Source organism: Furipterus horrens, unplaced genomic scaffold, assembly GCF_987537825.1.
Source record: "Furipterus horrens unplaced genomic scaffold, mFurHor1.1.pri manual_scaffold_10, whole genome shotgun sequence".
NCBI lineage: Eukaryota > Metazoa > Chordata > Mammalia > Chiroptera > Furipteridae > Furipterus > Furipterus horrens.
In genome coordinates this window covers 35900887-35922874 of record NW_028327180.1, presented here as the reverse complement: position 1 = coordinate 35922874, position 21988 = coordinate 35900887, and the positions used below count along the sequence as shown (strand labels likewise).

The 21988-nt window shown below is 45.0% G+C and overlaps 1 protein-coding gene across 1 annotated transcript in view; it reads right to left on the bottom strand.

The window, feature by feature from the left end:
- SCARA5 (scavenger receptor class A member 5) overlaps nt 1-21988 on the bottom strand; it is a 94703-nt gene that overhangs the window by 36816 nt on the left and 35899 nt on the right. Inside the window, exon 4 of the mRNA XM_090289041.1 lies at nt 2822-3496. Within this exon, the coding sequence (XP_090145167.1) occupies nt 2822-3496 (675 nt within the window). The remainder of the gene's footprint in view (nt 1-2821; nt 3497-21988) is intronic.

The window sequence follows — 21988 nt, the reverse complement described above, 5'->3', positions numbered from 1 at the left end:
TGAGATGCAACTTTTAGTTCCAGAGAATTGAGTGTGAGACTTAGTTTAAGGACCAAGGAAATTTACTTGGAGGATTTACTAGAAGAACCTTGGTAAATAAATGACCCAGACTTGGAATTAAAGAACCAGGATGTGAAATATTCAGAGAGACCCAGGAGGATGCACCAGAAGGAAGCCCAGTGATGTCTGTTGACTAGAAGAGGAAAAAAGGGAGTAGACTCTGGGAGGGACTGTCCCTCAAGTATAGGAATGGAATCCAAGTAACCTTACTCCTTTCTCTCTGCCTGGAAAGTAGGAAGGTCAGTGACAAGAATACTGTGTCTGAGCCAGAATGACCCATTTTCCAACCTCGGCTTTGCCACTTGCCAGTTGCATAAGGAACAGTGGCAAAGTTATTTCATCTATAAAATGGGGACAATAATACCTTGTTGCAGAATGGGAGGATTAGTGGTCTTTAATATCTTAGAAAACTAATGAGAATTTAGAGAATTAATGTTGACAAAATGTCGGTACATAGTAGGTCATGATTCGGTGTAACTGCTGTTGTTACCAAGTACCAGTTATGGGCAGGGGAGGTCAAGGAAAAGAGATGATGCAAAAAGCTAAGATCCTAGTGGTATGGATTTGAAAGAAGAAATTCTACCTCTAGCCCTCCTTTGATTTCTGAGAGGTGAAACCCAAAATTACCCAGGACAAGAAAATCAGTCCTCTGATTTCCCAGGTTCAAGATTTAATGGTTGTTCTACAAACACTTACTGAGTCCCAGTTATGTGTATTGTACTGTTAGACACTGGGGGTCGCAGGGATGAAGACATGGGGGTGGACTGTGGTGTAGCAGAATGAGCACTGGGCATTGGGCTACAAGTCCTGGACTGGTCATTGAACTGTACACTTAAATGGGTGAATTTTACAGCATGTAAATTCTGCCTCATTAAAGCTGTTAAAAACAAAAGTCCTGGGTCGGATCATTACCAGCTGTGCAGCCCTGAGTAAATCAGCTATTTCCTCCTGGAGCCTCAGTTGTTTTTCTGCAGGAATCCTACCCCACCCTCCACAATGAAACCTGCCTTCCATCAGCCTCACAGCTAGTCATGGGGACCCACTTTAAAACAAAATAACATACCCCAAACACTCTGTGAGCTGGAAAGTACTATGTAAACGGGAGGCTCCATCATGACTATTTTCTGCTCTGATAAATGCAGAAGCTCAGAAGAGGGAGATTGGGTGAGCTAGAGAGGCCAGCAGGTTTCTTGGAGAAGATAGGCTGGAGTGAGATCAGAAGGATTTGGATATTGAGGAGGAAGAGGAAGAAGAAGGCGCTGCAGGAATAAAGCTATGGCAGTCAGTAAGGCAAGCTATGTCTCTGGGCCATTGACAAGACGTGTCCCGCTGGACTGAATGCTTTACACAGGATAGGGGATGCAATTGGCCATCTATGAACCAGATGTGACTACCAGATGTGTTGCATTTGGCTCGCAGTGTTTTAAACAATTAAAAATTTCTAGAACATTCCATTTTTCTGGTTTCTCTTGAAAAATGGGAAGACCTTGTCAATGCCAGCCTGGCCAAAATGGGTTAGATCTGCCATAGCCCCAACTACTCCCCTGACACTGTGGTCACTTTACTTACTGACAGTGCTCCACTGGCCCCGGCAGACAGTTCTGTTTGCAACCCCTGTGTTAGGAGAACAGCTGGAGGAGAAGGCAGGAAAGATAGGCTGGGGACACATATGCGATGGAAAGCTCACCAGCTCTGGGATCAGAGGAGCCTGCATCCAAATCCTGGCACCATCACCTCCTAGCCTGCAACTGTGAGCAGCTTTCTGAATCTCAGTGCATTTGTTGTTTTTAAAAGACACCATAAGAAGATACTCTTGGCACCATACCTGACATAGGTGGTGTTCGAAATGGTATTATTATTGCCTACCGTCAGGCTATGGAGTTTGTAATGAATTTGGCAGAACGTGGGGGGCCACAGTGAGTTCGGAGCAGGGGGGTGGTGCAGGAAAAGTGCATTTCACAAAAGCTGCCTCCGACAGCTGATGTGCAGTGTGGACAGAAAAAGGAAGGAATGGGAGAGAGGGGGATAGGGGACCAGTGACCCGGGAGTGGAAGACAGGGATGTTGGTTCAAAAAGCTCTAATGTTCATGGGCCCCGAGCAAGGATACCAATGGAGGTTTGAGCATTTTTTGCCATTATACTTAAGTGTTATAAATAAAGCTGACAAACTGTTAAATAAAATATGTTCTCCTACCTGAATAAATACAGGGTAGGGCAAAAGTAGGTTTCCAATTGTTCGTATGGAAAATTATACAATAATTAAGAGGTAATATAAGAACTGTGTACTCACAATTGTAAACCTACCCTGTATTGCTCTAAAAGTCTGGAAGGCCAGGTTCAAACCTGGAATTCCAACTCCTCATAGCTCTACCATTGGAACACCATTTCATTGGAGAAGCACTTCCCTCTTCCCAGCCTCAGCCTGCAGCCTGACACCCTGCCCCAAATTCTTGGAGGCCCCAGCTGGCATATCCAAGCTCTGACCACCCAGTTCCCCCATCAGCCACCCTTGGCCATTGTCATGCCTAGGGGAGTATGCATTCTCTGAGGGTGGGGCATGCAGCCCTGTGTACAGGCCTGGCAATGGGCATAGGCCATTTGGGCAGAAATTTCCAGGGTCCTGTAGGGCACGACTTAATAAAGGACGTATGGGCTTCCAACGTCAAGTCAGCTTGGGGAGGTAGGGGGCCTCCTGGGCCTTTGGGGGATGGTGCACAGGGAAAAGCCCTAAACAGCAAGGTGGAAACTGCGGGCTCCCTACCTTTGGCGAGGGAGATGTTCCTCAGAGCGATGGAGTGCTCCCAGTCCTTGAGGCGCAGGTCCTCTGTGATGGTGTTGAGTACGGCCAGCTCCTGCTTGAGCTGCAGCTCCATGCCCATGTGCGCCAGGCGCATGCGGCGCGTGTCCTCGCTGGCGTTACTCACCAGCACCTGCAGGTCCTGTAGCCGCGTGCTGTGGAGGGCCACGTCGTAGGACAGGCTGTAGTTGAGGCCACGCAGCGCACCGCCCACGTCGGCCAGCTCCTCGCCCAGGACTCCCACTCTGCGCGCCAGCCCGTCCAGCAGGCCTGCGTGGCGCCGCAGCAGCAGCTGGCTTTGGTTGCTCTCCACCTGCAGCTGGTAGAGCTCCAACTGCGCAGAGTCGCTCTGCTGGCCGGTGCGGTCCCGCAGCAGGGCCACTGCCTGCTCTGTCTGAACCGCCTGCGCCTGCAGCCCCCACAGCGCGCCCTCCAGCCGCTGCACCGCGCCTGCCAGCGCCAGCAGCGAGTCCGACTGGTTCTGGAGCGCGTCCTGCACCTTCCACACCTGCTCTGTCAGGTCCACCTGCAGCGGAGCCTGCAGCAGCCGCAGCTGCAAGTCCCTGAAGCTCTCATTCAGCCGGTTCACATTACGCGTCAGCACCTTCAGGTCGTCTGGGGAGCTCCGGGGCCTGGACACTGCGGATGAGGAAGGCGAGAAATGAGTGCCACCAGGGAGGTCTTTGGGTTCCAAGAGGCAGGACCTGGCAGAACCTGGCATGCAACAGGTGCTCAGTAACCAATGGATGATGGGAAAGCGGAGGTGGCTATGGCTGAGCCCCTTACTAGTAACCAAGCACTGTGCTAAGCCAGGGGTCCCCAAACTTGTCTGCCCATCAGAATCCCCTGGCCAGGTGTCCCACCTGCAGAAATTGTGATTGAATTGTTCTGGATGTGACCGGGCTTTGATAGTTTAAAAAACCCTAGATAATTCCGAGGTGCAGACTAGTTTGGGAACCACTGTACAGTACTCGTTTAACCCGTATGTATGAGCTTGCTCCACACGAAATGGTCATTTCTGTATGTTGAATATGGTCGAATATCGGCAGTTTCATGTGACTCTCCCTACAACACTGTGTGGTTATCCTCTCAAGTCAAGGAAGCAGGTATCATTATTGTTCTAGTTCACAGTTAGAGCTCTTCAAGTGACCCCAGGTAGCCCAGCAAGTCAGCTGCGGAGTCAGGCAGCTTGCTTGCTCCAGAACCAGGCGCTTCCCCATCAGCTTGCCCCAGAGCCACCTGCAGGACCCACGCCCGCCGCAGACTCAGCCAGGCTCTGAGCAACATTGTTTATTTTCCAGGCTCTTGAGTTCAGGCTCCTTTTCCCTCTTGCTCACCTACTGCATCAAGGGCCCCTCTGGGTGGGTACATATGTTTTATAATGATTCCCTCCCTTCTCTGCCTCCTCCGACCCTTCTTGTGGATCCTGTAATTTCCCTCTTCAGGCAAACACCTCTTCTCAGTGACTTCTCACTCTTCCTCACGGAGAGGTTCCTTTTCCTGGTTATGAGCAGTGTTACGGGGAGGGATGTGCAACTGAAGCATTAGAATCCAGCATCCAGCATCTCCTGGACACTTGTGGGCTGCACTGACTCGGGTACCCTGGGGCTGGGATGTCTGGGGAGCCTCACTGTCTGTTTGCTGCATGCTGTCTGTCCATAGCCATCTCCCTCTCTGATCTGCACACTAGAGAAATGACAACTAGAGTGGGAGGTGGGGTGGGTGAGTCATGCAGGGAATTCTGCCTTGGAAATCTTGGAATGGAGAGAGCCAGGGGGGGCACTAGGCATATAGCTTGTTCAAATAATGAGAACATTCTGATAGAATAGCATTCTTCCAGAATCTCAGCTTGGGAGGAGAGATTGGTTGTGTAGATGCTTGGGCCACATGAAGACCAGCTGTCACATTTGTTCAGCGATGCTTCTGGAAGCTGGGACATTTATGGTGGGCACTCTGGAGAAGATAAGCCATTTCAGATTAGACTCAGTGACTCACTGGGCTAGACAGGGGCTTAGAGCCCCAGTTCAACCTTTGTCTCTCCAAGAAAATCATCCCGCCAACGGGTCACCCAGCCTCTGCTTACTGCTGTCTCTCCACCATCATTTGGTTTTATTAAAACATTCTACATTCTGTTCAGACTTGAAATGTGGCTCCCTGTGGTTTCCATTCACTGATCCTACCCTCTGGGGTCATGTAGAGCTAGTGAAAATATTTCCCCACAAGACAACTTTTTAGAATGTCAAAGACAGTTATCATGGCCTTGCTATGTGATAATTTTCTGGTTTAAAAACTGCAGTTCCTACACCTGTTCTCTCATGACTGGGTTCTAAGCATCCATACAACCTGGCTGCTCTCTTCTTTACATACTCCAGGATGTCAATATTCCCTTCTAAAAGGTGATGCTTGATCTGAATGTGCTTTTCCTAGGTGTGGACAGACTGGGAATAGTACGGTAAAAGGATCAGCTTCTTCATTCTGGACATGATGTTTCTACTAATGTGGCCAAAACTGAGCCCTGTTTAGCTTCATCTGGGTCTTGGAGACTTTCACCATTGGATTTGGGTCTATGCAGTCTTTGGTGAAATTTTTTTTGCAGATGAAGAAACTAAAGCCAAGAGAGTATATGTGACTATCCAGCAGCCTGCTTCCTGACTCCTGGTCTGCCACTCCACTGCTCTGCCACTCTGGAACATTAACTAAAGAGTTGTCAATATCAGCAAAAGTCCTGGGAAAATGGATCCATGGCCCAATCTTAACCCAAGTAACCTCAGGGATTGTCTACCTAAGAACTCATCACAGGCCAGGTTATTTTCACCACCACATAGTCATTGGCATTTGTCTACTGATATTTACTTTCTTTAGAATTTTTATGTTAGACTACATACTTATTTCAAATAAAATATACTCCCTTTGGGGAAATAAAAGAAATGATCATAGGCCAAGATTTAATTTTAAAGCCAGTGTGTTTGCCCAGTATTTTACCCAGATTGGTTGGTAAGTATTAGAGACAGAGCTGTTGAAAAATAGATAGTCTGATATTTTCGCGTCAGTCTCTGCTCACAATATTCCTGGAGTTCAAAGAGAAACCGCATTTTATCAGAACTAGTGAAAATACTCTGCTGTCAATTCTGGTTTTAAAATCGGGATTGTGAGTGACTAAGAGAAACTTATTTAATTTAAGTCACAGGACTGATTTAAGGCTTCATTTGCCCAGTTCTACCAGAGGCAACAGCATGAAGTAGGCGATTTCCCTTCCCCCAACTCTCTTCCAGCTCCCACCAGTCCCTCCTTCCTCTTCAGGTGGTTCCCCCTCCCAGCTGGTACCCTGTGCCAGGGGCCTTGCCCATTGCATTGGCTCCTCCTATGAAAACCTACCAACTCAAGGGCCCGTCTCTCTGTCCAGGAAACTGAACTGAAACTTGCCTATATGATGATAGCTGACAGTCAGTCACCCCTCCCTAGAGAGTTCCTTTGGGTCTTTCATTATTGTTTATTACACAACCAATATAAACAGAATCCAAACAAAGGAAAGAAAGAGAATTCTCCCACAGTCTCATAACCTCCAACAAAGCACACTGGCTTCTTTCCATTTTCATTTTCTAGCTCCATCCATATGCACACCCAATCTTTACAATTTAATTTCTGGTTTCTTTTTTTAACCTAATATGATTATTTCATAAGTATTTTCCCATCCTTCTCTTTGTCTTTTATAATTATCATTTTGATGACCACATGAGAGTCCATCTAGGGGATGTGTTGCAATTTACTCATTCTCTTACTATTGAGGGGTTTTGTTTATTTTTCTATCATGGAAATGTTCCCTAACATTTCAAAATTTCAGAAGTTGGATCTACTGATCTATTATCAAAAGGTATAGACACTTTTATGACTCAAAAATTCCAGCCAAATCACAGCTCAAAAAGTTATACCTCTCATGTTATACGTACATTATAGATTTTGAAATGTGCCAGTTTCAGTGAAACCTCAGTGCACTGAGTATTACCATTTTCATGTTGTTAATTTCACAGATATAAAATGGTACCTTGTTATTTTTTGTAAATGTATTTGCATTTTGGAAGTGGCCTTTCAAAGGAGTGATGCAGACATTTTAGGTACCCAAGTTAATCAGAACAGAAATTGTCGGAGGGGTGCCTACTCCCCAGGCATCCAATTGTGCTATATAAGCCCAGAGTAGCCTCCCTTTTGGGGGATCAGTTACCCACCCACCCCAGAAATGAATTATCTCCTTCTAACAGTCACAGTGTGTTCTCAGCCCGCACGACCACACCACCCACTGTCTTCCCCCATTTAATTTCTTCCAGATGTTTGCTGTTGTCAACAGGGAGCAATTCTTTTTGAGTGTGACTCTCTTAGTTCACGTTTATGCAAACAGTTCATTTATCTCTCTGCTTGGTGTATTTACTTTTAATGTGCTTTAATTATTCTTCAACTTTTATGCTTTCACAAAAGGGACATTAATCAGAGTCTAACAATACATACTGGCATTTCTAGAGTCCTTACTATGTGCCAGGCACTGTCCATACACTAAATCCCATAACCACACTAGGAGGTAAGTATTATTATTATCCTCATGTTCTAAATGAGGAAACTGAGGCATGCAGAGGTCACATAGCCAGTAGGCGGAGGACACCGGCTGGGCCCAGAACCACTTTGGGACACTGCTGACAGGGTGGAAGGTACAGAACAAGCTTTTTAAGAGACACACAAATACCTACTGAGCTGTGAAGGCAGTGAGTTCCCCATCATACACTTAAGCTGGAGTCAGGCTGCTTGGCAGGAATCATGTAGAGATTCAAATTCGGATTCTGATCCAGTGTTAACTGCTGACTACTAATTAATGTGTTACTCTATAATTTGTAATAATATATGAGTAATGTAATAATGGTGGCCTCAGGCCATGCCCTGGGCTAAGTGGGTGGAATAAACGTATCTCCGGCCACCTTCTCACTTGCGTGGCATCCCCTTCCCACCCACACCCCAGTCCCGAGTCAGCTTTCTGTTCCATAATTGTCCTTTATGTTCATGAAAAAAAATAGTCCCGTGCTGGTGAAGCCAAGGTACTTCAGATGTGACTGGCCAGAGGGGCTGTCTTCCCCAAACCCCGAGCACCCTGACAATGCCAGTGGGCAGAAGATCCATGTCTGGGTTGGGAGGAAGAAAGCAAGGAGTTCTGTTTGATGTTTAGTGACATAAACCTGGGGCATTGATGTTAACAACCTTTCATATTTGTATAAAAGTTCATATTGTTTGCCTCAATTTTCAACATAACTAACCTTGGGAAGTAGGCAGGGCAAGTACACATCCATCATTTCCTTTAGGAATAAAATCAGAGGCTCAGAGAGGATCATAAGCATAAAATAAGGATGAATTGGGTCATTCATCTCTTCATCCATACTCTGTCCTCTACACCTGCTGCTGGGACAGCCAGTCACATGCTGAACTCCAAAATCTACACGAAGAAGCAGGGCAGGAGATAGTATTTTTTAAGCACCTACGGTATTGCTAAACTCAGTCCTAGTTTTCTTACTAGAAGTTGCTTCTTCCCAGCCACCTTGTGAAGTGGAATTTTTAGGCCCATTTTCAGATGACAAAGCTCAGACAGGTAGCAGAGCATGAAAGCATGCTCTGGCCACAGAGTATCTGAAGGCCCTGCTGGCACCACTGCTTTTCCTCTCTTGCCCAGAATAGTACAAACTCTCCCCCTATTCCTTTAGGGGTGGGGAGCACTGGTGGTATGCACCAGCAGCTGCCAAGTGGAGGCCCCACACCAGTCCCAGAAGCAGGAGGGACTTGCTAGAGGTTTGGGAGAGCAGGAAGAAGTGGCATCTGAGTAGTCTGACAGAGGTGCCCATGGGAAGGCAGCGGCCAGCACCCTGCCAAGTGCCTTACAGTTCTCATGTGGTCCCCCCAAGCCTGAGGGCAGATAGTATCACCAGTTTACAGAAGAAAAAATATGAAACTGGAGCAATTAACTAGCTCAAGGCCATCCTGCCACTAGGAGGGGGACCCGTCTGGCTCTATTTCATTGCCTCACGTAGGCCAATGATGCTGCCAGAAAGAAGGCGGGTATCAGAATCCATAGTGCATCTCATTACGGGCCAAGTGTGGGAACCAATGTGGCTAAAATGAACCTGCAAAGCCAACACTTCAACATAAGCACCGAGAAAAAGACACCTTCTTTCAGGCGGTCTGCAAAACTGGGTTGACTTTACTGAGATCTGGACACATGTGACTTTAATAGAAAATGAATTAACAAGTGGATCATAATATTCATTCAGGATTGCATAATGAAGAGGTTATCAGTACATCTTTAGCACTTAAAGTGACCACATTTTTGTTAGGGTCCCCTGACCCCAGATGTAGCAAACACAGAGCTGGCCTCATGCCATGTGACCTGTGCAGTCACAGGGCTCCACGCTCAGAGGGCCTCTGCACTTGGGACTTAATGCTCTGTTGTCTTTCTCCTGAAATTTTTGATACTTTTACCTTTGGATTTGTGTTTGGTAAGTGAAGGGCTTAGGCAGGGGAAATGAAGCAGACAGGGGAGGGGACATTCATAAGGACCCCGAGAGGAGGGCAACAGATGGTAAATTTGGGGTGAGCTTTTAAGTTTAACTACCCTATGCCCCAGGGCTAGGTCAGCAGGATGTCCAGGATAAATAGTCACAAACTGGAGGCTGGCTTCTTGGCCTATGGCTTGCCAGCCCCGGCACACATACCCAGCAGGCGGCCAGGAGCTATCAGCAGTGCCTGAGATCAAAAGGGGCCCCTTTGAGACAGAAACCAGACAGACTCTGTCTTTGCACAGGTGGCCTTTGCATTTCGAAGCCCTGTCAGTCTGCAGACTCACCACCAGTGGCTCCTGGGGGCACGAGTTTTGCCTACATCAGTATGATATCCTGAACGCCCACCTGCCGGGGCCTTTGTCAGTTCAGAGACTGGTAAGGTTCTCCAAGTGAGCAAGTGAAGGTGGTCAATTCTAGGTGCTACAGGCAGGATCCAACAAACAGGCAAAGGATGACTGCCTGCCCCTTGAAACGGTGGGTTGGCTGCAGACCAGATGCCTGTACTTTACAAACAGACCCTGTCAATGGCAGGCGCATGGGTGAGCAAAGCTGTGACCTGGAGAATGCTCAGAGCACGTGCTGACTGGTGGCCACCACTGTGCTTATTACTTTCCCAGGAGGTATGGGCTCGATCCTCTGTGCTCCTGGCACAAGGGTTCCCCTTGGTGGGCCAAGCAGACAGTCTCTGATAATTCACAGTGATTATTGTGGAAATGGGATCCAAGATGAATTATAAGTCAAAAGGCTCCTATTGAGGGGACTGTCCCCAGGATTCCCATTTCAGTGGTGAGAGTATCTGGAGTCATTTCCAACAATGCCAGGAAACACAGCATCTTGATAAAGCACATACCTCTATTAGGAAAGAAACTAATTATTTGTGAATTCACAAGTAGAAACAGGGACTTGCTATTTACTATTATTAACATAGTGCCCAACGCAGAACCTTGAACCCTGGCAGGTGGTCAGTAAATAGTTGTCAGGTGAGTGAGTGAATGACTGGAGATGGAGAGGGTTATGAGGTTCAGAAGTGCCCACATCTCTTCTTAGAAATGGAAGAACTTGGACTAGCGGAGAGGGACAGGTCCTGCTCACACTCTCTCAGCCCAGCTCTCACTCCAGCCAGGCCTACGATGACCTGTTTTGGGTGAGTACAACCTGGCAGCCCCTTACCTCATCTACACCTCTCATCTCTTGCTATCTGCTCCAGAGCTTCTGTGACTTCTCGGGGTTGTGGGACCCAAGTGGACCTCATTTGTGGATGGCCTTGACCCTTGAGAACCCTTGACCTATGTGGGCAGGAACTGGTGGATAAACACTCTCCACAGAAGACGGTTTTGCAGCTCTTAATACAAAGGCCCTTAGAAGATCCTAGCAGGGTCGAGCCCCAATGGCCACAGTGGAAGCCAGCTCAAGGACGCGTCCTTGTTTCTGCTTTCCCTCCTTTCTGCTCTCCCAGCCCCCTACTCCTGCTTACCAGGATCACTTCTCACAGCCGACTACCAAGCCCATGTCTTGAGCTCTGATCTCCATGGAAATCCCAGGGTATGGCAACAAGCATCCCTTCCTCCCTCAGCACAAAGAGGATAGCTGTCTTCCCATCCTCCTTTTGGGCTTTGCTTCTTCACACCTTGACTTCTTATTGCCTTAAGGGACCACAAATAAGTTCGAATTTAGGATATTCATTTGTTTATTCATGCAATAAGTTATTTAATACATGTGTGAGGTACCAACTGGGTACCTATGTGTGGGTCTGGGTAGTAGTAAATACAGTTGGTCTTCTGTATTCTACAGTTTCATAACCACGGATTCAACCAACCATGGGTTGAAAATATTTGGGAAAAAAGTTCCCAGAAAGTTCCAAAAAGCAAACTTGAATTTGTCATGCATAGAGCACTTGCTTCCTTGATCCTCTCTTTCATCTCCTCTGCAGCTGTACTTGACTAACCACTTCATGAAAGAATACAAAACACCTTCCTGTGTCCAGCTTTACAAATGAGGCTTAGAGGACCGAGTGGTTTGTTCAAGACCACACTACCTGTGAGTGGCAAACCCAAACTTAAACCCCAGACTATACGCTCTATTCCAGAGCGTAGTCTATCCCTCTTGCCCTAGCAGGAGCCCACTGAGCCGGGCGAGAGGAGCCCTCCCCCATATCCCCAGTATACCTCCTGGCGCAGTCACAGGAGGCCACAATCTAACATCAGTGAGGGAGGTGAGCACGCCTCTCTGTTTCTATCTGTCTGGACACTTTGTTCCATAAGTGCTTGTTTTCAAACAGCTCAGTATCAGTACCCTAGAGTTTCCACACGGCTTTGAGTGGGAGTGGTGTGAGCTCTCCCGTTGGCCAGTTTTCTCAGATCCATCTTTCTTCACTTGTTGAGCCTGTCATAAAGTATTTTAAGAAGGTTGGAAATTATTTTCATGAATAAACAAATAAGAAATTGGGCCCAGACTTGCCAGGAATCTAGGCACTTACTGGGTTTCCTCTTTCAGAACATGAGGTTTGCAGCCCATGTGTCAAATCTCTGACTTTGCTCTTTTCAAGAAACGGACTCATGGTGCCACAAGATCATAGATACTCAGAGCTGAAATTGGCTTTAATAATCATTTACATCTCATTTCAGATGAGGAAAAAAAGGCTGAGAAAAGTGAAAAATGTCCCAGGTCATCTAGATAGTTTGGTAGCAGAACAGGGCTAGTACTCATATTTCTGGAAACCTAGTTCATCTCTCTTTCTATTACACCACCCTACTGCCAAGTAAACCAGGATTAGGTACCCATCTGTCCACCCACCCACCCATCCATTCATCTGTCAATCTATCCACCTACCCTGATAATAATGAAAAAATCACCCCCACATCAACAAGCAGAGTTTCTCCCATTGAAAACACTGACACTAGGAGTGAAAGTTACTTTGAAATGTTAACTGGTCCCCAGAGTCGCTTGGGTTTTTAGGTTGGATACGTTTAGTATTGCACAAATATTTAGTATTGCAAAAGAGTAATGTGAAATTGTGCCAGTGATAGTCATCAATCACAATATGGTATTCTGTGGGTTCAGAACCTTTTCTACAAAAGGAAAAAATTTTAACAACAATTTTAATGTACCGTAATAAAACTGTGTGTATCTCATGTTTTCAACTTTTCAAAAATGAACAGCATCATGTGAAGTGCAAAAGACTAGACAAAGAAAGCAGAGTTTAGAATTTCATAGACTGTGAGAATTAAATGGGTTCTTAGACATTGATTAGAAAGGAAGGAATAATGAAGTTAGAATCCTAAGGCTTGGGTTCAAGTCCTACCCACCACTTTACTTGCTCCTCTTGGACAAGGACATCTGTCATTTTGAGTCTCTCCCTTTTCATCTAAAAATATCATTAAGAGCATTTACTTCAGGTTGTTGTGAGGACTAAAGGAAAGAGTAATTGAGCACTTACCATGGGCCAGGTACTGTTATGTGTTTTAGGCAGATGTTATCTCATTTGAGGAAATCAAATATGTGGGAAGAAAACCCCATATATATCGCAAAGCCCTAATCAAATCCATACTATTGGTATTTATGGATGTCCCCCACTCAAGATGCCTTCCCTTTCTTCATTATCAGATTTGCTTGCATTAATACTCATAATGCTATATTTAACAGTTGTATAGAGTTTTACATTTTACACAGCACTGTTATGAACATTATCTAATTTTAAATGTTGGACCAGCATTTAACCGGCACTTGTATTGGATAAAGAGCTGAGGGCAGTAAGAAGAAATGATTTTTTCACCACTAGCTACCTAGGGACAGCCAGGCCTTGAGACTCAGTCTTGCACTCCACCCACCTGTATTCCTCGTCTGCCTCGTGTTTGTGACTTTCCGGCAGCCTGAACACACAGCTCTTCAGCCTCTTCATCCCCCAGTAATCCTCACCCCTGTTTCCCCTAGGACCTGGAAATTATTTTGTACTTTTCAAAGAGATCCAGAATGCTGACTCCTCTCTTTCCAATCACTGCCACCAAGCTTGTCAGCTCTGTTACCATGAGGGGACCTGCCTACCGTCTTCAATGGGCAGATCAATCCTGTAACTTAACCCTCTCCATCAGCTCTCCTTTGGCTGTGCCTGAATCACTCTTGTGACTGGATTCAGAGATGCTTTCAAATGCCCCAAGCCTCTGGGCAGATATCCTACTTCTATATGCATTGGTGACAAACCCAGGCAGCTGCAGCCACCTCCTTTCCTTGCTTTGCCTCTTGGACTGTACAGTAGTGCTAAAGAATTACGCCACCTTGGCTCACTCTCATGCTTTTTGAATATACGTGGAGCTGCACTGCCTTGAGTGAATTGGTGGGCTGGGGGGAAAAAATCCCCTTAGCTGCTCTTTAAAACCTTCTTCGTGCCCCTTACCACCCAAGCCTGCCTTATCCCTCTCATTCTTAGAAGTCACTCTCTGCACCCACATTACCAGGACTAGGAATGCCATTTAGCAGAAACTCCATGTCCTCTGCCCCTCACACCTCTCTGCACCCACATTGTTTCCTCGAGGACCAGAGTAAGAAGCACGACTTTCCCTTCTTGAGGTGACCTGCGGCCTCTGCACCCCCTACCACCCCCTCCCTGCCCCCTCAGGAAGGCCTGCAATGGGAGAAGGGTGGGGGTCTGTGGCTCCTTCAAGGACTCACACGTGGCTGCAGCCCAAGTGGGAAGGAGGGTGGGGTGTTCAGGGGTTACCTCCTATATAGTAAGGATTCCCAGCAGGACAGTTATTTAAACATTGGAAGACAGATCCCCTTTCCTTAAGGTTTCAAGTCCCTTCACTACACAAATAATTTCTTCTTTAAATGTATTTCAACTTGTCTGCCTCCAGTGGTAAACGTTTAACAACTGGTTCTCCGGGACAAAGACTATAATCCCACTTGGCAGTGCTGGCCAATCTCTGAGGTGTGAACACTCCCACTGTGGCCCATGTCAAGCTGCCCATGGGCCGTCACTACATGTGGACTTGGCAAAAGATGCATATAACTGGGGTGACTTCAGCATGCTGCTGTTTGCATCCATCCACAGATGGAGTGCTCAGAGAGAAGAAAACACTGAGAAGGGTGAGAAGACACCACTTTAGGACCAGCTTTGTAATAACTGGTTCAGGCCAAGAAGTATCAATGGATGCTAACATCATTGAGTGAAAGATTATTGGAAAACAGTATATCTCTACAGGTATCAAAGTATCCCCCACAAGTCACTTCTTCATTAGGAAGGGAATGGGGGTACCTTTATAGTAAAGACCTAACCAAGTAATCAAATTAAATATCATCAATAAAGGAACAAAGTGATAAAATATGGCCCTGATATGATGCTCTGAGCAGGATTTATGAAGTATCTCCACCAAAAATGTTCAACCTATATCTAATCATGTGGGAACAATTAAATAAACTAAAATTAAGGGACATTCTACCAAGCACCTGAGTTACGTTCTTCAAAAATATTAATGTCATGAAAAATAATGAACACTCGACACCGTTCTAGATAAAAGAAGACTAAAGAGACAGGAGAACTGAATATGTGATCCTGGATTATATCCTGCATCAGGGGGAAAAAATTGCTATAAAGGACATCACTGGAGCAATTGAAGAAAGCAAGTTACGGACTATATACTTATAATTGTATTGTACCAACATTAAATTTCCTCTGTTTAGTAGCTCTAAGTGGTGATATAAGAGAATGTTATTGTTCTTGGAAATACACACTAAAGTATTTAGGGGTGAAGTTTGCAACTGACTCTCAAATGGTTCTACAACAATAAAAGCAGCAATTACAATGGGGGAGGGTAAAAGAGAAAGAGAGAAAGAGAGAGAGAAAGAATTTAGCAAAAGGTTAAAAAAAGATGAACTAAGAGGAAGGATATGGGTGCTCATTGTATAATGTTTTCAATTTCTCTGTAGTTTTAAGTATTTTTAAAATAAAAAAAATTGAAAAAAGAAGACCAACACTGAAGAGCTATGGAGTTGTCTAATCTGTATGGAGTCAAAAGGGAATGTCACCTCCATTACTCTACATACTACACCTCTATTAGTATATCTTTGATTGCAATAGCTTTGGGGGTGGGGCAGGCACATCATGCAGTTATTCAACCTCAAACCCTAAACTTTGTTTTAAAATTGCAGTCTAGTGTATCTTCCCTAATGCTCCAGCACAGGCCCTCATGCTCATTCATATTAGATTGTCAAGGCAGGGCTATTTCTCTTGATTTCAGGCTTGTTTTGAATTCTGGGTCGCATTCCTTTAAATTGAATGCATACCTCTGTGAACCGCAATAAACATAAACATGCTATCTGGGAATGAACTGCATTTAACAAAATTTATTAAGCACACAGTGCGCAAAACAATAGATCGAGTACAAAGGAGTTAGCAATAACTAATAACGATGTGATTGTTTCTTGAAGGCTTCTGGAAGACAAGAACTAGGCCTTACACTTCTTTGGTCACCTCATAGCACCCCACAGTAGTGAGCATGTAGTAGGTGCTTAATAAATATCTGATTTGGCCTGACGTAGGTAAGCAGGCAAAAGGCTTAAAGGGCCGGTTTCCTTAAGAGATGATATAATTAATAATCAAATGTATGAAAAACTTTATGAGATCATTAGCTATCAAAGAAATACAAAGCAAAACAAGATGAAATCTCTCTAAAAATAATGAGGTAAGTGCTACATCATTCTGGCAAAATTATGGTGGAAACCAGTGTGTTTATACATTGCTGATGACAGTATAAAATACTTTTGAAAAGCAATTTGGCAAAATGTATCAAGAGTCATGAAAATGCTTGCATTCTCTGTTCAAGAATCTCACCCCTGGGAGTTAACCCTAAGGAAATAATCCAAAAGAAGGGAAATACTATAGCACAAGGATAACTCATTGCCTTCTTATTTGTAGCAGTGAAAAACTGGAACATCATGAATGAACAATCCAAGAATAATCAAATCATGGTACATCAACAAGATGGACTTGGATGAAGTTCTAAAAATGACAGCTATGAGGTCTATTATACAACAATGTGGGAAATACATGTGCTAAAATATTAAGCCAACACGCACACAAATATAGGGATTAAAAGAAAACTGAGATTATTGAAAATAATTGATTTTTTAGACTAGTAAAATTATGAGTAATGTTATGTTTCCTAATGGGATTATTATGTTTGAGCAACATAAAGAACTTAAAGTTATCATCTATTGAAAGAAGGAGAAAAGGATAGTGTTATGAGCTAAACTGTGTCCCCCACCCCTAAATTCCTATGCTAAAATCCCAACCCCCGGTACCTTAGAATGTTAACTATATAGAGAGATATGGTCCTTAAAGAGATGATTAAGTGGATCCTAATACAATATGACTGATATACTTACAAGAGAGGGAAAGACACCAAGCACTTGTACAACAGAGAGACAATCTCATCAAGGGCAGCAAGAGGGTGGCCATCTACATGCCACAGAGAGAGGCCTCAGGAGGAACCAGCCCGGCCAGAACCTTGATCTTGGGCTTCCAGTCTCCAGAATTATAAGAAAATAAATTTCTATTACTTAAGTCAGCCAGTCTGTGGTATTTTATTACGGCTGCCCTAGAAAACTAAGGCAGACTATAACAGACAGCCCAGCCAGGCATGACTAATGGCTACACCCAAGGACCTGATAACCAGAAGATGGGTGCATCGAACCACTCATTATTGATACTCCCAAGTGTCCCCAGGACCACAGACAATCTAAGAAGGTGCCTTTTGCCATCTTTAGCCCAGTGAGTAGAATGTCAGGGAGTGACTCTGGAACTTTCTGCAAATCAGGAGCACATGAGTAACTCTGACATGAGAGCCTGAAGATGCTGATTCAGAAATGGGGCGGGCCCTGGAGTCTGCATTTCTCATAGCAGTCTTGCCCCAGTTTTGTTTTGGTGACATAGTTGTGCTGAGAGCTGTCAGATGACTGAAGTTCATTATCCCCTTAGCTTTTGGTTTTCTTCTTTATTCTCCCTTAACTTCCTCTGTCTCTCCCAGCAAACGGAGGTCCCAGGTGGTCAAAATGTCCTGTTGGACCTTCAAATCCAATCTGGCTTAAACATCCGAAGGGCAAGTAATCTCACTTCTGGGTCTTCACCCAAAACAATTGAAAGCAGGGACTCAAATAGATATTCCTCCACCTGTGTTCATAGCAGCACTGCCCACAACAGCCAAAAGGTGGATGCAACCCCAGTGCCCATTAATGCACGACAGGAGAAACAGAAAGTGGAAAAATACATACAAAGGAATATTATTCAGCCTTAAAAAAGAAAGAAATCCTACCACATGCTACAACATGCATGAACTCTGAGGACATTATATTAGGTGAAATAAGCAGTCACAAAAGGACAAATATTGTATGATTCTACTTATATGAGGTTCCTAGAGTAATCAAATTCATAGAGACAGGAAGCAAAACTATGGTTTCCGGGGGCTCAGGGAGTGGGGAATAGGGAGTTAGTGTTTCAAGGGGACAGAGTGTCAGTTTGGGAAGATGCAAAGAGTCTGGGATGGATGGTGGTGAAGGTCGCACAGTGTGAATGCATTTAACATCAGTGAGGTGTACACTTAAAAATGGTTAAGATGGTATAAGTTTTATGTTATATTTATTTTACCACAATTTAAGACATTTCTAAAGGGGAACTAAAGAAAAGACCTGGGATGAGGTGGGGCAGGAAGATGGACTAAGCCTCAGTTGGGTCTGGGGACTGACCCTACGGGGTGAGGGTGGGACTTAGGGGAGAGTCTGGCTGGGTTCAAGCTCTCCAGGCAAAGCATTACTCAGACTCTGCCCAGTCCCACCCAAGGCCAGATGATAAATGGGCCGAGTGGGAGCCACTTGATGCAGGCCCAGCTCAGCTTTCACAACTGAACTTTCAGGGCCTGGCCTGGGGCCCATGGGCTGGAATCTTCTTTCCCTTCCCCCATCTGCTCTGCCCTCCACTGTAAAGGTGGAGGCCTAGGGCTGGCTCAGCTCTGTGGGGCGATTAGGACTGTCAGCCAGCCTTTCTGTCCGTTGGGAGGAAGAGCACAGCCTGGGGCCCGCGTGCTTGGGGTTTGTGTCCTGGGGCCTTGAGAGCTCTTAAAACTGCCTGTTCCTCTGGGGTTTGTTGGATAACGTTCCTCAGTCCCTCTCTAAGGAGGATAAACAAACAGCTGAAAGCAGGCGGCTCCAGCTGTGGGACCCTTGCCAAGAGCGAGAGGAAAAAAAAAAAAATTATTCCAGCCCCAAATGCCTAGTGAAGTCAAAAGCAATGGCTGCTGAAAGGAATGGCAACTTCTCCATAACCTTCAGTTTTATCTAGAAAATTTAAAAATCTATCCTTGAGAGTTCATGTGTTTTGCTTTGTAATTTGCAATGTGGTATTACAGCGTGTTTTGTAGATCTGTTTGTAGAATATGTACTATAACAGCAGACATCATAAAAACCCACATGGCCAGGCTGTGTGAACAGACACAAATGGGTGGAACAGAGAATTGGCTCAGAACTAGTCTTCTTTGTGGAAAATCACCCTCCTTCTCTCTCACCACCACGTGCCTCAGTTTCCTATCGACTTCTTGCCCAGAAGGCCCAGAAGCCATGTGGTTTGGTGGACAGAACAGTGAACTTCAACAGATCCAAGTCCCAGGCCTGTTCTGATAGCCTGTGAGCACAGCCCTTCCTCCTGCCTGGTCCAGAGCTCTAGTTTCCAGCTGATCTGCATTCCCCCGGTGGGGCCAGGTAGAAACCATGTGTGAGCAGTGGGCATTTGTGGAATGAGCTTGACTAGAAAACCAGAGTCTAAGTCCATTTCAGCCCATATTGCCAAATGTCATTTAAATTTAACAATCACCTATTCACCTGTGGGAACTATCGGACTCACTGGACCTTGATCTTCTTATCTACAAATGGGAATGAGGATATCTACCTCAGCATGGGGTGAAGATCAAGTGGAATGATGGCTTCCAGAGGCTATAGGGAGGGAAAAATGGGGAGATGTTGGTCAAGGACACAAAGCTGTAGTTACGCAAGATGACTAAGTTCTGGAGACCTACAGGATGCTGACTATAGATAATACTACAGTCAACAACAGACCACATATACAGTGGTGGTCCTGCAAGATTAGAATAGGGCTGTAAAATTTCTGTTGCCTAGTGACATCACACTGTCATTGTGTAACACTTTCCTCACACGTTTGTGGTGATGCTGGTGCAAGCAAACCTATGGCACTGCCAGTTGTATAAAAGTGTAGCACCTATGAATGGCGTCAGGTGGGTACCAGACTTACCAGGGGGAATCACTTCTTAAATTATATAAATGTCTAATCACTCTGCTGTACACCTGAAACTAATATAATACTACATGTCAACTATAATTGAAAAAATCAAATAAGTGGAAAAATTTCAAAACCAAAGTGTAGCATATATAATTATGTACAGCACATAAACTTGATAATGATAATAAAGGACTATGTTACTTCTTTACATAATTACTGACTATACTTTTATCACTATTTTAGTGTTTTCTTTCTACTTATAAAGAAATTTGCTGTAGAACAGTATGCCGTGTTCCGCCAGCAGCAGCCTCATGCATGTCAGGTTTACCACATCTCCTGATTGCATCATTGAGCTTTGTGTTTGATGTAACCTTGTGTTTTGTACAGTAACATGCTATAACCTAGACTCAATAGACTATCACATATAACCTGGGTGTGCAGTGAGCTGTACCATCTGGGTTTGCGTAAGTGCACTCTATGATGTTCGCACGATGAAATTGCCTAATGACACATTTCTCAGAATGTGTCCTTATTGTTAAAGGGTACATGACTGCACTGTATTGTATGCTTGAAATCTGTTAAGAGAGTAGACCTTACATCTTCTCACCACACACACACACACAAATGGTAACATGTAATGTCAAGGTTATGTTAATTACCTTGATAGTGGTGATCATTTCACAATGTATATATATATATATATCAAAACATCACATTGTATTATATATCAAAACATCACATTGTACACCATAAATACATACAATTTTATTCGTTAATTATCCCTCAATAAAGCTGGGGGGGAGAAACCTAAAGGAAAAACAGTTCAAAGGCAAACTTGGAGCATTTGACTTACTCTCTTTATTCCTAAATAATGACTTTACTACCAAAGAAGATTGACGTTATTTTAAAAAATTAGCAAAGCCCTGAGCTCCAAGAACCAAGGGAGACACCAGAAAACATGTGTCTGAGTCTGGGTGGCACCTGGGACCCCTGAGGAGAGTGCACAGGAAGACAGGCCTTCCCAGGGGGTCAGGAGCTTGGGGAAATCTGGAGCCTTGAATACAAGTTCCCATTGGGTCAGAGAAACATGGAAAACGTGGAGCAGGACACGTCCCTGCCCTGGGCCTTGGTTTCATTTACAGCTGTTGAGTTCAGGACTAATTCTTCCCAGCTCTGGTTTTGTCATTCAGCCTCTCCCTTGCTGGGTACCCTGGGGGTTCTTGCCCAGCTGCTGCTGTCTGTGGTAAGAATGTCCTTTAGTCCTTGGCTCCAGGGAGCCTCTGTGGGCAGCATCTGAAACCAGGTGGGGGCAGCACACGCACATGTTTGGAGAGGGAGTAAGGAAAGACCTGCTTGCCCACCTGAAAGTGTGAAGTGGCTCCAGGACAGTCACACAGGACAGGGCGCTGTGTTCTCAGCATTACAGAAGGATGGATGCCGTGGCTTTTTAAAAGGGCGGATTTATTAAAACACCAACAACCTTAAAGGACATGAACCACAGTGTTTTCCTTTCTCCAAAGTCCCTTCCTCCCTTCCTCCTTTTGTCTGCAAGTATCTGCTTGTGTAATTGCACTCAGAGTGCATATGTGCAGCTGGGCAGCCTTCCTTCCCTGAACATTATTTTATAAGCATTTCCTCCCGTCGCTTCACAGTTATCATTTGGAAAGGCTGTGTAATATTCCTTTGTGTTGATTTACCATAATTTAGCTAAACAACCCCTTATGGTAGGACATTTATGGTTTTTCCAGTTTTGAGTGATCGTGAAAAACTTTAAGAGTTTTGTACACATGCCTGTCTGCCTCCTTTGTAATCATCTCCTTGAGGCCAATGAAGTAGGATTTTTTAGCTCAAGGGTATAAAGATCTTTTATAGATACTGCAGGGAGGAGGACTTCCTCAAGGCAATCTGCTTGTTTATTCTTGCTCAATAGCCACAGCTAATGGTCAGGGGACCAGTGTTAATGGGTAGGAGACTCCTTTCCCTGACTTCTCTCAGAAAGATGCAGTTTTTCCAAAACTCTGAAACTATGTTTCACAGAGGACAGTGTTTCACAGAGGACAACTGGCCAGATCCCACCGTAGTTAACAACAGCAAGAAGAAGAAACAAAGCACTTTGCAGGAGGATAACCTCCTGCAGTGAGTCAGCATGGCCAGGGCTCTGTGGTTCCCCTATTTCCCACCCTGGGAACTGGCACCACCGCCTCCAACAAGTCACGTGGGGACACCTTCATTGCCTGTGCAGGTACTAAGTTGGGGAGGGGCTCC